Here is a 20925-nt window from a genome sequence, read left to right on the forward strand (position 1 = left end):
ATCTGAACAGACAGAGTCCACTTTATTTTATCAACTGTGTCCTCACTAAAATAAACATCATGTCTCCCTGCCTCAGTTTGAATCATAGAAAACTCTGAGTCACTAGAAGTTATTACATCCTGAAAACAAACATGAATACATGCAGTTATTGATTCCTACAAAATAAGAGCCTGTCCAGCTCCATCAGAGGGAGAATTAACAGATTTTATAATAAATGAACATTATAACTCACCTGTACAGGAACAGACCAGGAAACAGATCAGACAGAAGAACTCAGATGTTCCAGCAGACATTTTCTTCTTCTTCCTCCTCTGATCTCTCAGTAGTTTGGTGAAAATATCCACCAACAAACCCCAAATCAGTACACAGAAGTTGATGTCGTTCAGTGAAACCTGTTTTACTAAAGAATCTGTGAAGCAGAAAGAAACGGGAGGAAAAACTGAACGGTTCTGGAAGTTGTTAAACTCCAGTGACGAAGCTTCCAATCTGTGTCCAGGAAATCACATGACCTCAGACTTCAGACAGAACAGGAAGCAGAACAAACAGCAGAATGATGATGTTTTACCCTCTTCTTATTATTATTATTTAGTTCTTAGTTTGATCCAAATATCCAACATCATGTCTGATCATCACTGAAGCTGTTCAGAGAAATAGTTTCTGTGTTTCTGCCTGAAGGTGGAGCTTGTAGCTGCTGAAACATGAAACCTTCCTGAGGTCTGAAGCTTCCTGTTTAGCAGCCAGACTGTTCATGACCTCTGCAGCAGCTCAGTGTGTGAACAAAGAATTGTACAAAAATTTTGCAGAGATTCACCTCATACGCAGGAACCAAACAACACAGATAAAAGTGTAATGGCAGAAACTAGACTTTATGACTAAAACTGCCCTCATTAATTTAGGGGCAACATCCTCAGCTTATGTGAGAAGATTATCAATTTAAACTAAGTCTGAAGGAGACTTTGGTGAAAAAGAAATTGATCAGTGTGTTACCTGAAAGTCTTAAGTTGTGATTTCATTGACCTCCAGTTCCCAAAACAAAGACATACACAGTGAACTGATGATAGTTACACACAAACATTTATTAACTAGGAACACACAATAAACAACAGCAAACAGTGGATAAATGAATGAATAAATGCGGATAAACTAATGGACTGTGATTGTCACTGGAAACAGCTGGTAGGAAGGAGGTGAGTTTAGAACCAGTAATAATTTGTAATTTCACCTGTTTGTCAGAAGGAAGATGAACCTGCATGGCCTTTAGGAGGAAGATGGAGGCAGCAGGATGTGGAGCTGAGATGATCTGATGGAAAAGATGTTCAGGAACGCAGAGACCAGGAGGAACTTTGGCAGGTTTGAGTTGGAAAAGAGCCGATGGATAAACACGAAGAGCCGAAGCTCACAGGTAGGGCTGCCACGATTAGTCGACTAGTCACGATTGTGTCGACTATTAAAATCGTCGACAACTATTTTAATAGTCGACGCTTCGTCTTTTTTTAAATCACTGTTTTTCTCTCAAAACTGCTGCGGCATCTTCCACTGCCGCGTCTGCCTTTCTGTCCTTGACACACATGCGCACTAGGGGTAATCGGGATCAGCCGCGATGTCACCGGAAATTTATACCTGACTGGCTATGGTATGGCAACCCGGCGGCAACGGAACTCTAAAGTGTGGGAGCATTTTAAGCAAACACAAGACAAAAGTGTGCAATGCAATATCTGCAAGACAGAGCTTTCCTTTCACGGCAGCACAAGTGCGATGCACGAGCACCTGAAAAGGAAGCACGTTTTGGCTTGTGACAACGATGAAGAGGGACCGTCGTCTCGGTAAGTTAACTGGCTAGTTAGCTGCTAATATTAGCGTAAACACAGAGCTAGCTTACTACTTACTGATAAAGCTGTAAACGTTAACAGTAGCGATGACGATTTGTTTCATTAGCCGCCCTTAGCACACATATTTCATGTGCTTTCTCTAACGTTATGACAGTGATGTGTTTGAATAGGAAATGTAGTAACGCTAATGTTTTCTAACGTTATGTTTCAGTGCTAAAAAAGTACGTTCTTCTTCAATGGACGGATTTGTTACAAAGCTAGCTACATGCACACCTCAGCAAGCAAATGTTCTGACTGAGTCCATACTGAACATGTTGGTGACGGACATGAGACCCCTGTCGATGGTGGAGGATGAAGGGTTTAAGGAGATGATTAAACAATTCAACCCGGATTATCACAACAACTACCTACCAGGCAGATCCCACTTCACCGCATTGATGGAGAAGAAATATCATGCAACCTTTGAGAAGGTCAGTCTCTCTTTCTCTCTCAGTTTCAATTTGATTGATTGGCATGAATGTATTAAAACAATATTGCAATAATAGCACAGTAAAATAAAGAAATGATTTAATAAACAAGCACCATTCAAATACATAAGAATTAAAAGCTCTTAGATCACTCACTCACTCACAATAGCAATTTAAGAATTCATAATGGTTAAAGCATGCAATGTAATTTTTTGTTTTTGTTTTCTTTGACTTATATGTTTAATATTTATTATTTAACCTACTTAACTGTATATGATAACTGAATTATTGAACTGGCAAATAAATTTAAAGCTTAATGCATAAGCTGACAAATATTGTTAATAATGAAAACAAATACTGTGTATAATTTTCTTCATAATGCTTACTATTCTTTCAAATCATGTCTTTAAGGTAAAGGAGACCCTCAGGGGCGTCAACAGTTTCCTCACGCTGACTGCTGATGTGTGGACCAGTCGTGCAACAGAGGCTTACCTTGGAGTGTCTTTCCATTTCCTGAGTGAAGACTGGAAAATGAAGATGTTCAACCTTTCCACCATGCCTCTTGAGGAGAGGCATACTGGTGCAAATATATTGACATGGATGGAACAGGTTTTAGCAAAGTTTGACATCTTGCCCACCAAAATAAAAGCAGTAGTTCATGATAGTGGTTCCAATATGGTGGCAGCAATGCGACTGCTTGAAGAAAAACATGGATGGGCCTCCATCCGCTGTGCTGGACACACACTCCAGCTCGTAGTCAACACTGCTCTCAAAGAAACCACCATTAGCAGAGCACTCGGTGCTGCCAGGCAGCTTGTGGAGCACTTTAAGAGAAGCGAGCTGGCTAGTACAAAGTTAAAGATGAAGCAGGAGCAAATGAATGTTAAGCAAAATGCACTGATCCAGGATGTCAGTACAAGATGGAACAGTACATTCCACATGATTGAAAGACTCCTTGAACAGCGCTGGCCTCTCACTGCCACTCTGTCAGATCCCGAAGTAACTCCAAGGGGGAAACACTACTTCGACCTGAAGCCAGAGCAGTGGGAGCTGCTTGAAGAATTGAAGCAGGGGTTGGCACCTTTTGAGACTGCTACTGTTTACCTTAGTGCACAGCAGTACACAACCATTTCAGGTCTTCCACAGGTGGTCAAAGGGCTGACACGGGCTGTACACCAAAGCCAATTTGAGACAAACTCAGGAAAATCCTTCATTTCCAGTGCAGAAAAGGGGATAACACAGAGGTGGGGGAGTATTTGCACTATCTCAGGAGACAAAGAAAATCCAGTTCTTCTTGCAGCTGCCCTGGACCCGAGATACAGAAAGCTGAAGTTTTTGACTCCTGAAGATGGCATCAGACTGCAGGGGAGTATTGAAGTGCTTGCTGTCAAAGAAGCAAAAACGACTGGGACACAGGATGCAAAAGGGCCAATGCAGAGGGCCCATGGTTCAGGTAGAAAGAGTGCTCTGGAAACCCTTCTTCAGTCTGACACAGACAGTTTGAGTGAAAATGAGGATGGAGAATCTGAGGAGGACAGAAAGATCCAAGTTGTGATAAATGAAGTTCGGCTGTACTTCGGAGAGGCTTCACTTCCTAAAAACGAGGATCCACTGGAATGGTGGAGTGCAAATGAGGGGCGTTTCCCCACAATGTCAAAGCTTGCCAAATCATTTCTGTGCATCCCTGCAACCTCCACCCCATCGGAGCGGATTTTCTCTGCAGCAGGGAACATCTGCTCTCAAAAGAGAGCAAGCCTTTCTTCAGGACATGTAGAAATGCTAACTTTCCTGGCTATGAACAAGACCCTTGTGCAGTTTGGCATTATATAGAGTAACAGTATAGTAAAGTTGAATACTGTTGTGAGCACTGAGCACAAAACGCACTTTTGTTACATTTGAGTCAGTGAGACCAAAACTTTAATAATTCCTTAGTTACAAGTGCCTACCTCATTGTTGCTATGTTTGATGCCAAAGACAAATTAAGGAAAGAAAAGGCCTAAAAAATAAATATAAAGTTTTTTTTTGTGTTGTTTAGGCAAGTGCCTTTTCCTTATTTTACTCAGGTGTTTGCACTTTATGCTACACAGTTAAACAACTGTTTGTTGCTACAAGCATATTTTATTAAAGGTTTATTGAACTGTTATCTTAATTGTCTTTATTTTTAGTTGGCATGTATCTTAAACACTTCAAGCTGAAAGCTAATTATGGTTATATAAGAGCAGCTTCATGCTGGTGCGATAAGTTGTATGTTTTACTTTGAATTTACGTATCATCCGATTAGTCGACTAATCGATAAGATAATCGGTGACTAGTCGACTATCAAAATAATCGTTTGTGGCAGCCCTACTCACAGGTATACAGAAAATATTCACACTGTTGTTCAGTTAAAGTTAACTTAAGAAGTCCAACTGTAAGTAAAAAACAGAAAAACGAACCCCGAGTTTAAAGTTATTTGTTTCTCTAAGCCATCATAAAAACACAGTTTTTATCCTGTTTTAGTTGAACTTTTACGAAAAGGCCTGTTTCAAAAATCTTTTTTTTTTTTTGCCTGATCTTCTCTTTGTTCTTCGTTCTTTGTTCTCAACAGGACGGTTCTATTCTTAAGCCCAAGTAGCATTTTTTAAGCCCAGTTCCATTATTTTCCATAAGAGCTTTGCATTCCAGTGACCTTCCTCTTTTTAGAAAGTTTTGAAGCCAGATCAGCATCCAGCCAACCATGGATGTGTTCCTCCTGAGGGGTGATGCTGAGCTTCACTGTCCAGGAGGTCAGATACCTGCAGAACTTACTCTGAGTTCATTCCTTAAATGTAGAATTCCAGCTGTTCAACATCAGTGACAATCACAGATCTAAAATAACACTGAACAGGTGATTTAAATGACACCAAACACAACATGTTTATCTCATGTTGTTCCTGAGATCATAATAAAAGGTGTGAACATGAGAATAAACTTACAAACTGTAGACTTCAGGCAACATCAGACCTGCCAACCTTGGCGAAATATTTTGAGTACCACTTGTGTAACTAGCTTAGCTACTTTATTCTATCACACACACACACACACACACACACACACACACACACACACACACACACACACACACACACACACACACACACACACACACTTTTACTGTTTTAACCACCAGCTGCTGCGGGTGGGGGCACAGGGAACGGGGAGAGAGGTGGAGGGAGGCAGAGGACAGGAGAGAGCGGGCCAACAAGTGTTCTGCAGACTCGTTATTTTCCGCTACTCTATGATGATTGGTTTAAATTGCACCACTACACTGCTGCATCATGTATGAGTATTGCACGTCCACATTTCTAACAGCACTCACAGATGTCTGCAGCTTTTTCAGTAGTTTAATGAGGCGGAGCGTACCAGCGTATTTTGATGTCAAATTGAGTACCTGCTATGCAAAATGCGTACAGGTTGGCAGGTCTGCAACATGAAGGTAAACTCATAACATGGCTAAAAACACAAATACAGTTGGAGAGCGGAGTGGAGGAATCTGTCATCGCTGCTATCAGATGGCTTTGTTTCCATTCTCTGGTTGTAGTCCACCTTGGATTGAGCTCCATTAACCAACTTTTTGTCCTTCATTATGGCTCCTGAGCATAAAGGCATGTCCACTAGATTCGGCAATTTCTCACACGCCATTCATTGTCTATGTGAAATGCACCACATGCTGCATGCTGGTTTGTTTACGGTGTTTTGAGCTGTGATCTCCCCATAGCAACTTTCACGGAGGTAACCAGAAAACGGTGTATTACTGAAAATACCTCTGAAATATTTAATCAGCTTTCTCTTCTACACCAGCTCTGTCTGGGGCTTCAGTCGATGAGCTGATAGGTAGTTTTAATGCTAAAATCGTAAACATTATGGATGTCATTGCTCCAACTAAGGTGAAAGTTATTTCTGGTAAGAAAAAATCTCCATGGAGAAATGCCACACTGGTCAGAAATAGCAAAAGAGAGTGTAGGAAAGCTGAACGTAGGCGGCGAAAATCAAAACTCCAGGTTCATTATGACATTTACAAAGAGAAACTGTGGACTTACAATTTACAACTGAGGAATGCAAGACAATCTTATTTCACAGATATAATCACCAAAAACAGTCACAGTACACAAGCCTTATTTGCTACTGTGGACAGACTAACAAACCCTTGTGTGTCACTAGCCCCTGAGCTGCATTCTACCAGGGCCTGCAACCACTTTGCATCATTCTTTGTAGAGAAAATCCAAAACATTAGACAAGCAGTTAGTGCCCCCACAGCAGGTTCAGGATATGTCCTGTGTCAGCGTAAAACTATTTTAAACACCATGACGCAATTTAATCCTATTAATCACAAAAACCTGGAGGACATTATACATCAACTAAACTCCTCCTCCTGCTGTCTGGATATTCTGCCAACAAGGTTTCTCAAAAAAGTGTCCCAAGTACAGCTGGCGGATCTTTTATGGATTGTGAACTTGTCTCTTATGTCAGGTGTTTTTCCTCAGGCTTTAAAAACTGCTGTGATTAAGCCACTTTTAAAAAAAGAGCAACCTCGACAAGTTACAAATGAATAGCTACAGACCAACCTCTAATCTCCTATTTTTAAGTAAGATAATTAAAAAAGCAGTTTTTCAACAGCTAAACAATTACCTAATAAAAAGTAACAGCTTCAGTGTTTTTCAGTCAGGTTTTCGACAGCACCACAGCACTGAGACGGCTCTTATTAAGGTAATTAATGACATCCACTTAAATACAGACAGCGGCAGGATGTCGGTCCTAGTCCTGCTGGATCTGAGTGCTGCGTTTGACACAGTCGACCACAATATACTACTTAACCGACTGGAGAACTGGGTGGGACTATCCAGCACAGTACTCAACTGGTTCAAATCTTACCTAAAGAATAGGAATTACTTTGTGTCTATAGGTAACTTTATGTCTGAGCAGACAGTAATTACATGTGGAGTTCCCCAAGGTTCCATTCTGGGGCCTCTTCTGTTTAACATCTATATGCTCCCACTAGCTCAGATTATTGAAAAGAATAATGTAAGTTACCATAGCTATGCAGATGACACGCAGATCTACATTACAATGTCCCCAGAAGACCATGGCCCTATACAGGTGCTGGGAAAGTGTACTGAACAGATAAATGAGTGGCTGTGTCAAAACTTTCTTCAGTTAAATAACGACAAAACTGAGGTAATGGTTTTTGGAGCCAAGGAAGGGCGATTAAAGGTGAGCCTAGAGCTTCAGTCTTTACAGTTAAAAACTGCTGACCAGACCAGAAATCTGGGTGTGGTGATGGACTCAGAACTCAGTTTTGGAAAACACATTAAAGCAGTTACAAAGTCGGCTTACTATCACTTAAAAAATATCTCAAGAATTAAAGGGCTGATGTCTCAGCAGGACCTGGAAAAGCTCGTCCATGCATTTATTTTCAGTCGGCTTGATTACTGTAACAGTATCTTTACAGGTCTATCTAAAAAAACACTCAAACAACTGCAGCAGATTCAAAACTCTGCTGCTCGAGTCCTCACTAAGACCAAGAAAAGAGATCATATCACTCCGGTTTTAAAGTCCTTACACTGGCTTCCTGTCACTCAGAGGGTAGATTTTAAAGTCCTGCTGCTGGTCTACAAAGCTTTAAATGGTCTTGGACCAAAATACATCAGAGACCTCCTGACTCAGTATGAACCACCCAGACCACTCAGGTCATCTGGATCAGATCTTCTAGTAGTTCCTAGAGTAAAAACCAAACACGGAGAAGCTGCATTCAGCTTCTATGCCCCATATATAAGGAACAAACTCCCAGAAAACTGTAGATCAGCGGAAACTCTCAGCACATTTAAGTCCATTCTGAAGACGTACCTGTTCTCAGCTGCTTTTGATTAAATTATTTTAAGTTGTTTTAAATATTATTTATTGAAAGTTATTTTAAACAGCCCTTGTTTTCTGACTTCTGTTTTTGATCTTTTTACTGTTCTGACTTTTTTTTTAATGATTTCATAAAAGTTTTCTTTTGTTTTTCTTTTAATAATCATCATCCTCTGTTCTTAATGTCTTTGTAAAGCACTTTGAATCGCCTCGTTGTTGAAATGTGCTATATAAATACATTTGCCTTGCCTTGCCTCATTATGAAAGAACACTCAAGACTTTAGAGACAGAATGTCCCCACTGAAACTACAACAGATAAATGAAATAATGCATTCTGTGTTATTGCACTTCAAAATGGTCATTTGTGTTAAATGGTGTCCCTGCTTCATGTTTGTGTTGAAAATGTACTGAGTGAAAGTATCTAATAATGTGATTATATAATAAACTTGGTCTGAAACACCTTCATTGTTTCTGTCAGCAGTTCTGGAGACCAAAATCCAGAAACAAAGTTTAAAAGTTTATTTCTATAGCCCTTTATAACAACGTAAACCATCACATTAAATCTGTAGCTGACCCTCAGAGCAACACAAACTTCTTTCCTGTCCTTCATACATCACAGAGTGTTTCTGTAGATCATCACATCATTCAGAGTTCAAACCTTCATCTGAGTCTCTGCTGTCTGTCTCCACACAATCCCGTCTCACAAGGATTCGTGAAACTGTCACATAAATTAATCTATGGTTACGTGCGCACCAACACGATTTCTCATGTTTTACGTGTTGCTCACAACGAAATTCAAACCAATGTATTTGAAGCAGAGGACTTTTCGTGCCACTCAGAACGTATTTCAAACGAATGGGTATATTATATTTTTATATAATATACCCATTATATAAACCCATATTATATATATACCCATTATATTTTTATATAATATACCCATTATATAAACCCATATTATATATATACCCATTATATTTTTATATAATATACCCATTCGTTTGAAATACGTTCTGAGTGGCACGAAAAGTCCTCTGCTTCAAATACATTGGTTTGAATTTCGTTGTGAGCAACACGTAAAACATGAGAAATCGTGTTGGTGCGCACGTAACCATAGATTAATTTATGTGACAGTTTCACGAATCCTTGTGAGACTGGATTGCTCCACACTGCATGGTGAGCATCAGAAAGCTCATTATGTGTCTCTAAAATCATTCTGTGTCTCTTTCTCTGACCTTTTGGTCTCTTTGTGTTAGGTTTGTGTGTGTTTAGACCCACAAAATGCTGCCACCTCCACGCTTCACAACACTAGTCCTATGTGTCTTGATGGCCTGTCTCCATAGTCTCTTTTCTGTGTCTTTAACTCAGACAACCTGCAGCAAATCTGGTCTCTGATGAATTCTCTGTAAGTGGATGTTTGAAAGAAGCAACGTTAAACTTTCCTGCTGTGGTTTCTGCTCAGTAAAGATGGAGGCTGCTGCTCTCTGTCTTCATTCATCTCTGATTATTTACAGTTTTTAGAAGATGATTCAACCTGACAGAGAAAATCAGATAAGAAAGAAGATAATAGACAGGAAGACGAACAAATCAGAAAGTTTACATCCACATTTGAAACTCAAAACATTTAATGAGGTTCCAGAATTTGTTGTTTGTGTTCAAAACTCAGAGCTGAACTACAGGAAGAGGAACGAAACTTTCATAATAAACCTAAACTCTCTTTATCTTTAGCATGGTGTGTCCAGAGGAACATGATCTGTGTTCAGACAGACTGTCTCTAAAGTCTCTGGTTGTAGAAACAGATTCTACAGAGCAGCAGGAAGTTCTGGTAAACTACAGTCTGGATGTTTTCTACACTAATTAGATCTATGCAGAAACACAACAACCTAAATGTGATGAACGAGGAACTTTCTGTTTCCACAAAACACAAATGAAAGACCAACATGGAACATGTGACTCTTCAGTGTTTACATGTTAAATAAATGATGAGACAAAGTTTACCCTGATGACATGAAGCCCAGTTGACCTGCTGTGAGGGACAGCTGATGGTTTGTATGATCTGAATGATATTTAACAACCTGGTCTCAGTGGGACGATGACTGTCATGTTACTGAGAAAATGTGACACTGTGGACTTTCCACATGACTCAGTGGGTTTTACTGAATACTACAATCTCATTATAGGAAGAACAAAATACTTCTGCTATTTATCCTGGTAAAGAGAACAACACGTCCTGGTTCAGAGGGAGGAGCAGCAGAGCTGTAGTTAAGGGGTGTTGTGTAACGACACTAAACGCCAGTCTGGTTTTTGTGTTTTGTTTGTTGATCCTGTAGATAAGCTCCTGATCTGAGTTTGTTGTGAACCAGTTCAACAGGTTGTAGTCAGACATGAAGCAGCAGGATCAGAATCTGGAGAATCAACCTTTATTATCACTTCTGCAGAGAAGAAACCAGCTTTAAAACTCTGCATAGAAACTATAATGAACCACAGATCACTGGTTAGATTCAACTTTATTGGTATTGTACAGAGGACAAGAACTGAGAGAATCAAACAGTTTAGAATCAAATCAAATCAAATCAAATTTATTTATAAAGCACCTTTAAAACAACCACAGTTGACCAAGGTGCTGTACATAGGCATAAACAACAAGATTAAAAATAAAAGTAATAAAAACAAAGATAAAACATTAACTAGGATAAAAACAATAAGAAGTAAAAGCAGACTGCACAATAAAAACAAAAGCAATAAATAGACTAAACAAACTGGGCTGCCCCTCCCACATATATATACATGCACATGAAAACAACAAACCTACGTGGTGTGAAATGCCAATGAGAAAAGGTGGGTTTTAAGAAGGGTTTTAAAATTGGACAAGGAGGAGGCCTGTCTAATGTGCAGTGGCAGCTCATTCCAAAGCTTTGGAGCTGCCACAGAAAACGCTCGATCCCCTCTGAGCTTCAGCCTTGTTTTGGGGATCCTCAGGAGCAGCTGATCAGCTGACCTGTGGGAATGGCTCGGAGTACATGGATGAAGAAGCTCAGACAGGTATTGGGGGGTGAGACCATGTAATGATTTAAAAGCAAATAAAGCATTTTAAAATGAATTCTAAAAAGGACAGGCAGCCAGTGTGGTGAAGCTAAAATCGGTGAAATGTGCTCAAACTTTCTCGTACCAGTTAAAAGACGTGCAGCGGCATTCTGGACTAGCTGTAGACGAGCAATGGAGGACCCACTAACCCCCATATAGAGAGCATTGCAGTAATCCAGCTGAGTGGTCACAAAGGCATGGATTACTGTTTCAAATTGCTTTCTCTGCAGAATGGGTTTAATTTTTGCCAGCTGCCTTAACTAGAAGAAGCTATTTTTCACCACAACTTTAATCCTGTTAATTATTAACAACAGGTTTGGCGTACTGTGCCAAGAAACCCAGATCCATTGGAGGAGTCACAGAGCTACCACCAAAGACCATCACTTCAGTCTTTTTTTCATTAAAACTCAGAAAATTTAGGGACATCCAGGCCTTGAGGTCATCCAAGCAATTTAACAAAGGTTTAAGGGAAAATGACTTGGCCTTTTTGAGAGTGACATAAATCTGACAGTCATCAGCATAACAGTGGAATGAAATGTCATGCTTCCTGAGGATTGAACCAAGGGGGAGAAGGTATAGAGAAAATAAAAGAGGGCCCAGCACCGAACCCTGAGGAACCCCACATGAGAGAGGAGCAGTGAAGGACACAGAGTCCCCAAGGCTGACACAGAAAGTCCGATGAGAGAGGTAGGACCTGAACCATTTCAGAGCCGTACCACTGATGCCTACCCACTGCTCCAGACGAGCAACCAAGATGTCATGGTCCACTGTATCAAATGCTGCTGTTAAATCTAAAAGCACAAGGATCACACTGTGACCAGAGTCAGTAGCTAAGAAGGTGTCATTAAAAACTCTTAAAAGAGCCGATTCCGTGCTATGCAGTCTTTTAAAACCAGATTGAAAAATCTCCAGAACATTTTGTTCATTTAAAAAGTCCGTGAGCTGGGAGTACACAATTTTCTCCTGGATTTTGGAGAGGAAAGACAATTTAGAAATGGGCCTAAAATTTGCCATAATAGCAGGATCCAGTCCAGGTTTTTTAATCAGGGGTTGCACAACCGCATGTTTAAAATTTTCAGGGACCACTCCAGAGGACAGACTGCTGTTAATGATGCTGTGCAGATGTGGCCCAACTGTAGGGAAAGCCTCCTTAAAAAGTCGAGGAGGAACAGAATCATTAGGTGAACCTGATGGCTTTAAATTATCAATAATCTCCTGCACAAAAGACAGGGTCACAGGCTCAAAGGAGTCAAACACAGCAGACCAAGGAACAAACACAGAGGGGTCATAAGTAGGAGGTGAAATAAGTGCTCTGGTAGAGGAGACTTTAGCAACGAAAAAGTGCAAAAAGTTTTCACACACACTAGGGGAGGGCTCAATTCCCACAGTCTGCGGTGGATTCAGAGCAGAGTTAATCACTTTAAACAAAACACGAGGTTTGTGACAGTTTGATACAACAGTATCAGAGAAATATTTACTTTTTGCCTCTTTCACAATGGACTGGTAACGACGCCAACAATCCCTCAACCATTGAAAAGACACTTCCAGTTTATCTTTTTTCCACTTGCGCTCAGCTCTGCGACACTCCTGTCTGGCAGTGCGGGTTGTTTCATTCAACCAAGGCTCTGGAAGAACTTTATGCCTCCTGCTCTTTAAAGGGGCCGCAGCATCAATAGCAGTTTGACAGGTAACAAGAAACTGAGAGCACAGAGCTTCTGTATCATCACACATAGGACTGGGAGTGAAGTAGTTCTGACTGAAAGCGGCTGAGAAGTGAGCAGCAGTGTAAGAGTTAAAAGCCCGGCGTCTGTGAGCAGCAGCACGAGGTTTAACGGTGTTATCATGTACAGTAGCTTGAAAAAGTACAGGCATATGATCAGAGAAGAACGCTTCACAGATCTCCAAGTTAAAAACAGGCAGACCATAAGACAAAACAAGATCAAGTGTGTGACCACGATCATGTGTCGGGCCCAGTACAGACTGAACAAGATTAAAAGAGTCAATTATATTTAAGAAATCCCTCGCCAAGGGGATTTCCGGACAACATACATGAATATTAAAATCACCGACAATCAGGACCCGGTCATATTTCGGCATGATGTCGGCCAAGAACCCAGAAAAGTCAGTTAAAAAGTCTCTGTTATATTCGATAAACCACAGCACACAACACCGTGTGAGAGTTAATTCAAAGCTGGTGAGGGTCCATGACAGGAACATCTGTTTACATTTAAAATCGCTTTTAAAAACAGTTGCAATTCCTCCTCCTCGACCAGATGTCCGCGGAGAATTAAAATAGCAGCACTCCTCAGGTAAAAGTTCTGTGAAGGCACTGGACTCACCAACACTCAGCCAAGTCTCAGTGACAAAGAGGAAGTTCAGATCCCAAGATGTAAAGAAATCCTTCAGGATGAATGTTTTATTCGCAAGTGATCTTGCGTTAACCAAGCCAAACCTGGCAGGAGCTGGCGGGTCTGGAAGAACAGCTGACACGGAGTCCCTACAGAAAGGCCACAGGTTACCCAGATCCATCCCGTGCCGGCGGAGATGAGGAGAGCAGGGACCGCGGGGCAGAAACATGTCATCCGAGCCGGTCATCGGTACCAGACAGGCAGCGACAGGGTCCAGCCAACGTCAGGAGACAGCAAGGCGAGGTACCACTCCATATCCACCATGAACAGTGCGCACCAACCCGGCCCTCAGCCTCACCATGCAACCGCCCCGCTTTCCCCGGCACCGGTAGCGTTTCCGCCAAGGGAGTGGCACCGGCGTACGGCAGAGGTATGTCGGGATGCCCGATAGGAATAAAGGCAAAGATCTCTGTCCATAAAGCTCAAAACTGACTAGATCATTTGAGAAGACTCTCAAATTTAGCAAAGTTTGACACTCATACACCAGCAGAGCATTGACTTCATGTGTAACAAGGGATACAAACAGCATAAATACACATAGCATTCGGAACAGCTGGAGCAGCTGACGGCACGCCTCACACACTGGCACCATCTTCCTCAGGCTAATTTCATCATACTCATCAAAGCTGAAGTGCAAAAAGCAGCAGAAAAGTTCATTATTTACAGAAAAGTTCATTATTGAGACTGTCTTCCTTGAAAAAACGACCACATAGCTCGTCTGTACACTCCCTTATTATGACCGAGTGTTACGTTTTGAAGTTAAGCGACCTCTAGCGGTTGAGTAAATATCGACACTCCGGTGTCTCAGCTGAAATGTCACCATGAACAAATGTTGACCTAACTAACCGTAACCCTAACCATAACCCTAAACCCGTCTTGCAAAAGTGAGGGAAAAGCCGTTTTGCAAATTAAATCCCGTAATGCCTTCCAGTCACCCGTAGGGGCGCTAACGTAAATACGCTCTCATGGGTCGTATCGGCGGCTTGCAAACACGTGACTTTAGCGGTGGCATTAACTTCCGGTTAATTAAGTGGTGGTCAGGCCAACCAAAATGGCTGCCGCAGAGCAAGGAAAACACGACTCTTTTTCTGAGTATTTTCGTGCTTTAGATTCTAATTCTCAAACTCGATACATCGAAAAAGTCAAATTTTGTGATGGCATAGATCCGTATGCGTTATCCACGAAGGATTTGACCTACGAGTTGGAAAAATATCCGCCAGTTCAGTTCCCTGATACCTCAAACTATCTGGTGCTACAAACAAGCTTTTGCACTGCTAAACAAATGAAGGCTTGGAAAAGCATGGATTCATACAATTTCTTTGTCTGTGGATGGGTTAAAGAAGTCGGAGTTAAGATCCTGAAAGACAAATCCTGCATCATAAAAAGCCGTGTAAGTAACGATTTATGTAAACTTGTACTTGCTAGGTGTGTTAGCTCGGTGGATGCTAAAACGTGTTTCTGCTGTTCTTTTCCGGTGAAACATTCGCAATGTTTATCAAAAACACCAACTCATACCTGGTTGTTGATAAAAGAAGATGGAGAAATAATAACTGCGCACTGCGACTGCATGGCAGGGTAAATAATCCTTCAATGTGACAGTTTTGCTAGTGACAGTGTATATATGCTAGCCACATCTCAGTTCCTGCTTTAATTTGTGTTTCGTGTTGGTCTGTTTACTAAGCACATGAAGATGGCAAACTTAATGTAAAATGTCTAAGAAATACTTGTCCGTTTACTGTGATTGCAGTGTTTTATTTTTTTCATTTGTACAATTTTTCTTCGTTTGCCTATCAACAGAAACCGTCATTTTGGACGAGAGTAAACAAGCTTAAAACAGCGAACGTTAGCTTAAGTGGGTAGTTAGTGTTACCAATCTTTAAAGAATGGGTCTTAAAACCAACACAGAAAGGCTCTAAGCATGTATATCATAATAATTCACTAACCTTTAAAGAAGTGATCGCCACAGACTCTGGCATTCTTTGACTCCGCTCCCTTCGAACTTAAGGAAATGTTAGTGAGCCATTTTTCTCTGCGTCTTTTCGTAAAATCCTTCGTGTGAGGCCCTTTTTTTAATCTCTTCACGAGGAACCCTGAAGTATCCTTTATTAATTTCGCGATTTGATCGATTAGAACAACCTAAAACAACACACGCAAAAGGCATTTTTGACCGATGAGTGAACGTTAGCCACACTCGCTGCAGTCAACAATCAGCTCCGCTGACCACCACTTCATGATATGCATAGGTAATGAGGCGGATGTGACGTCATTTGCAAGCCACCTATTCAGGGGCACGTACATACGACCTGTGTGGTCGTATGAGTTGGAGGGCTTGTTGCATTATTTACTGTAAAGTTCATTATTTCCAGTGTGTTACAGGATAAACAATCATTTCTGTGAAGTAACCCAGTTCATTCTATCAGTTTAAGTTCTGCTTATTCTGTTCAGCCTTCACTACAGTTCAGTAACAAACAATGTTATTTTACTACATTTATCTGCAGATTAACAACTAAACATGATATAGGAGGAAGATCAGACTCACAGAACACTGAGTTGTATAAAAAAATATATAAAATTAATACAGTTAAATTATTATTGATATATTTAATAAAATTATCCAGTAAAAGAGTTCAGAGCATGCTGAAAGGTAAAACATTAAAACACTTTGAACAAAATCTTTATGAAGAATCTGATCATCATCTGCTCACATCATTTATACTCAGTTAATTCATCATGAAGTAACTGAGTACAAAATCATTCTGCAGATTAACAGAACAAAACACAGATGAGCAAATAAAACCTTAAGATAAGACGAAGATCCCAGAGAGAAACTCACAAACCATCCAGCAGTAAATAAAATAAATCATCAGAGCTGCTAACAGATAAAGCATCAAAACCAGTTCAGTCTGAAGTTGTTCATCAGTTCTGCTTCATTCTGGACAATCAGAACTTTTCTATCTGCTTCTGATCTCATCTGACAGAACACTTTACATCCACAACATTTCATCAGGTTCTAACATGCAGAGCTTTGGAACACATTTATTTCCAGACAAAGCAACAGAGTAGAAAAGTTGATGAAGACCAGCAGCAGCAGCAACAATCCACAGGATCAATCTAGATCTAAACTCTGAATGGTTTTCATATCACTTTAAGTTGCAGTTCAGCCTTTATTTTTTATTTTATTATTTATTATTTTTCATATTTATTATTAGTAATTATTATCCTTTATGTTTGTTACTCATTGAACCTTGTTTCATGAAATACCAGAAACTTCGTGTCAGATTTGGTGATATATCCTGATGGAGCTGTATGGAGCCACAGATGAGTAGTTCAAGGACCATCTAAAACTTAATAATTGGGTGATTATTTCTGTTTTCTGTTTCTTTCATTTCATTTTTATTGTCTTAAGCAGTGCTGTGAATCTATTAAAATTTTTAATCATATTAATCACAGGGTTACTGTGGATTTGTTTCAATTAATCAACATTAAATATCATTCATTTTTTATCTACATTAATCCAGTTTAATTTTGCTTTTGCAAAAAGACTCAAGAAAGAGGAAGATATAGCTACATTTAAAGTGTTTGTTCAACAACTTTGAAGGTTCATGTTGGCGCCGTGCTCAGACCCCTTGAAATTTTTCACTCTCTGTGTCATTGCAGCCATTTGCCAAAATCAAAAAAGTTCATTTTATTTCTCATTAACGTACACTCAGAAAAAAAAACAGAAATGTAGAAATTTTTGCAAATTTATTAAAAAGAAAAACTGAAATATCACATGATCAGAAGTATTCAGACCCTTTGCAGAGACATTCATATTTAACTCACATGCTGTACATTTCTTCTGATCCTCCTCAAGATGGTTCTGCTTCTTTATTGGAGTCCAGCTGTGTTTAATTAAACTGATTGGACTTGATTAGGAAAGGCACACACCTGTCTATATAAGACCTTACAGCTCACAGTGCATGTCAGAGCAAATGAGAATCATGAGGTGGAAGGAACTGCCCAAGGAGCTCAGAGACATAATTGTGGCAAGGCACAGATCTGGACAAGGTTACAAAAGAATTTCTGCAGCACTCAAGGTTCCTCAGAGCACAGTGGCCTCCATAATCCTCAAATGGAAGAAGTTTGGGACGACCACAACTCTTCCTAGACCTGGCCGTCCAGCCAAACTGAGCAATGGTGGGAGAAGAGCCTTGGTGAGAGAGGTAAAGAAGAACCCAAAGATCACTGTGGCTGAGCTCCAGAGATGCAGTCGGGAGATAGGAGAAAGTTCCACAAAGTCAGCTATCACTGCAGCCCTCCACCAGTCGAGGCTTTATGGCAGAGTGGCCCGACGGAAGCCTCTCCTCAGTGCAAGACACATGAAAGCCCGCATAGAGTGTCAGGGTTTTACAAGGGAGCTCAGGTGCAGGAAATACACAGACGGATGGTTTAGAATGAAAGAGATTTATTTCTCCTCACGAAGACTACAATTTCCAGAATGCAAACTTAGAACAGGAAGTAGTTAATCTGGCACTTGGGCTGAGAACCACAGCGACACTAGAGGACTGGAAGACTACTCAGAAAAACATAGAACTAAAAGTCAATGAGGCTCTCTAAACAAACGAAGCTAAACCATAAGCTTTATCCAAGGAAGTCAAAAACGAAACTCACATAATCCAGCAACCGTACAATCTTAATCTAACTATTACCAAGTCTCCTACTACACTAGTCAGCAAAACTAAGCTATCAGGTTTCAGTTCAACAAGACATAAACGAACGGAGATGCTCGAACTGGGTTCCAGCGGGCCTGGCGGAACGTATGGCTGCGGCTTGGGGAAGCTGGCGATAGGTAGGACATGGCGACAACAGGTGAGTGGAACGAACGTCTGACGGTGGGATGTCCACAGGTGACGGTGGCGTACTTGGACCCGGTCGGAGAGATTGGAGATGGTTTGGAATATGAACCAAGCAGGAGCAGCGGAGCCAGGAGCTGAGACAAAGAGCAGAGAGCAAGGTTAGAGTACTGGCAGGCTGGAGTGAGACAAGATAACTGACAGAGATGTTTTACAGGTGAGGTTGTTACTATCCAGCACAGAGAGATGGCTGGCGTCTGCTTATATAGTGAGAGGTGGAGATCTGATTAAGCGCTCCCAGCTGCTCCTGCACCAGCTAATGATTACTGCGATAGGGAACACCTGTTGTCAATCATGCCACTGGATCAACCTAGGGAGGAGAGAGGGAGAGAGCAGGGAAAACAAAAGTAACAGGGCCCAGCAGTTGCTGGCCTGACAGTACCCCCTGTGAGAGAGCATCAGGTTTGACGTTCCTTGACCCTGGGCGATAAGACAACGAGAAGTTAAAACGTCCAAAGAATAAAGCCCATCGTGCTTGACGAGAGTTAAGTCTTCTGGCTGACTTAACGTATTCTAGATTTTTATGACCAGTCCAAACAATAAAAGGCTTTTCTGTCCTTTCCAACGATCCATCCATCCATCCTCTATACACCGCTTTATCCTCATAAGGGTCGCGGGGGGTGCTGGAGCCTATCCCAGTTGACTTGAGCGAAGGCAGGGGACACCCTGGACAGGTCACCAGTCTGTCACAGGGCTATACATACAGACACACAATCACACTCACATTCACACCTACGGGCAATTTAGAGTAACCAATTAACCTCAGCATGTTTTTGGACTGTGGGAGGAAGCTGGAGTGCCCGGAGAAAACCCACGCATGCACAGGGAGAACATGCAAACTCCATGCAGAAAGATCCCAGGCCCACCCCCTTTCCAACCAATGTCTCCATTTTTCCAATGCTAACTTGACCGCTAGTAGTTCTCTGTCTCCAAAGTCGTAATTTCGTTCAGCGGGTGAGAGTCATCTGGAAAAGAAAGCACAAGGGTGCAGCTTTTGATCTTTGGAGGAACGCTGTGACAGGACGGCCCCCACCCCAGTATTGGATGCATCCACCTCTACAATAAATTGGAGAGAAGGATTAGGTTGGGTAAGAACTGGTGCGGTGGTAAACCGGCGTTTTAACTCCAAGAATGCCTGTTCGGCCTCTGGAGTTCACTGAAAACTCCGGAGTGTGGAGGTCAATGCAGTGAGGAGGGCAGCAACCTTGCTATAATTGCGAATAAACCTGCGATAGAAATTCGCAAACCCAAGGAACCGCTGAAGTTGCTTACGGTTAGTAGGAACAGGCCATTCTTGGACCGCAGAGAGTTTTCCTGGTTCCATTTGGATTTGCCCTGGGGAGATAACATAGCCGAGGAAGGTTACAGATGTAGCATGGAACTCACATTTTTCAGCCTTTATAAGCAGTTTGTTCTGAAGGAGTCTCTCAAAGACTTGACGAACATGGATGACGTGCTCCTTTAGGTCCTGTGAATACATCAGAATGTCATCCAGGTATACAAAGACGAAACGGTTTATCGTGTCACGGAGCACGTCATAAGATTCTGAAACACAGCTGGAACGTTGGGAGTCCAAAAGGCATGACGAGATATTCAAAATGCCCTAATGGCGTCTTAAATGCTGTTTTCCATTCATGTCCCTCTCGGATAGGGATTAGATGGTACGCATTTCGTAAATCCAGCTTTGTGAAGATGTTAGCTCCTTGGAGGGGAGAAAAGCTGGAGTCCATAAGGGGCAAAGGGTAAGAGTTCTTAACCGTCATACTGTTTAACCCACGAAAGTCAATACATGGTCGAGGTGTTCCATCTTTTTTCTCTACAAAGAAAAAACCTGCACCCACCGGAGAGGAAGATGGTCTGATAATGCCTGCCGCTAATGAGTCTCGAATATAATTTTCCATGGCCACACACTCAGGTCTTGACAAATCATAAAGTCTACTAGTGGGGAGTGTGGCTCCCTGTAAACGCTCAATTGCGCAGTCATATGGTCGATGGGGCGGAAGAGATAAAGCCTTCGTTTTGCTAAAGACTGCGGCCAAGTCATGATACTGTGGCAGAATTGCTTTAAGGTCAATTGGTTCCGGGGGGGTTGGAGCTACTGGACTTGGTGGCGTTAGAGCTGAAGACAAGCAGCGTTGGTGGCAAGCTGAGCTCTCCAGGAGGTAACCTCTCCCCAGTTCCAGTCAATCTGTGGGTTGTGTTTTGATAACCAAGGATATCTAACACCATTGGAGGTCTAGAGTGTTCTAACACACAAAAGGCTAACTTCTCACGATGATATCCTGCAATAAGTACCTCTAACGGAACTGTCTTACCACTAACTTTAGCAAAACAGAGACCATTCAGGGAACTAGCAACTAAAGGATGACTAAGAGGT

General features: G+C 41.5%; 2 protein-coding genes across 2 annotated transcripts in view; one reads left to right on the forward strand and one right to left on the reverse strand.

Moving 5' to 3' along the window:
- Positions 1-20925, reverse strand: part of LOC127532602 (uncharacterized) — a 114439-nt gene that overhangs the window by 2168 nt on the left and 91346 nt on the right. The gene's annotated exons all lie outside the window — the stretch shown is intronic.
- Positions 1642-4628, forward strand: LOC127532601 (E3 SUMO-protein ligase ZBED1-like). Its single transcript, XM_051944563.1, has 3 exons — positions 1642-1823; positions 2041-2299; positions 2708-4628. The coding sequence occupies exons 1-3, from the start codon at positions 1756-1758 to the stop codon at positions 4124-4126; spliced, it is 1746 nt and encodes a 581-aa protein (XP_051800523.1). The 5' UTR covers positions 1642-1755; the 3' UTR covers positions 4127-4628.

The sequence above is a fragment of the Acanthochromis polyacanthus genome, chromosome 24 (assembly GCF_021347895.1).
Source record: "Acanthochromis polyacanthus isolate Apoly-LR-REF ecotype Palm Island chromosome 24, KAUST_Apoly_ChrSc, whole genome shotgun sequence".
Lineage (NCBI taxonomy): Eukaryota > Metazoa > Chordata > Actinopteri > Pomacentridae > Acanthochromis > Acanthochromis polyacanthus.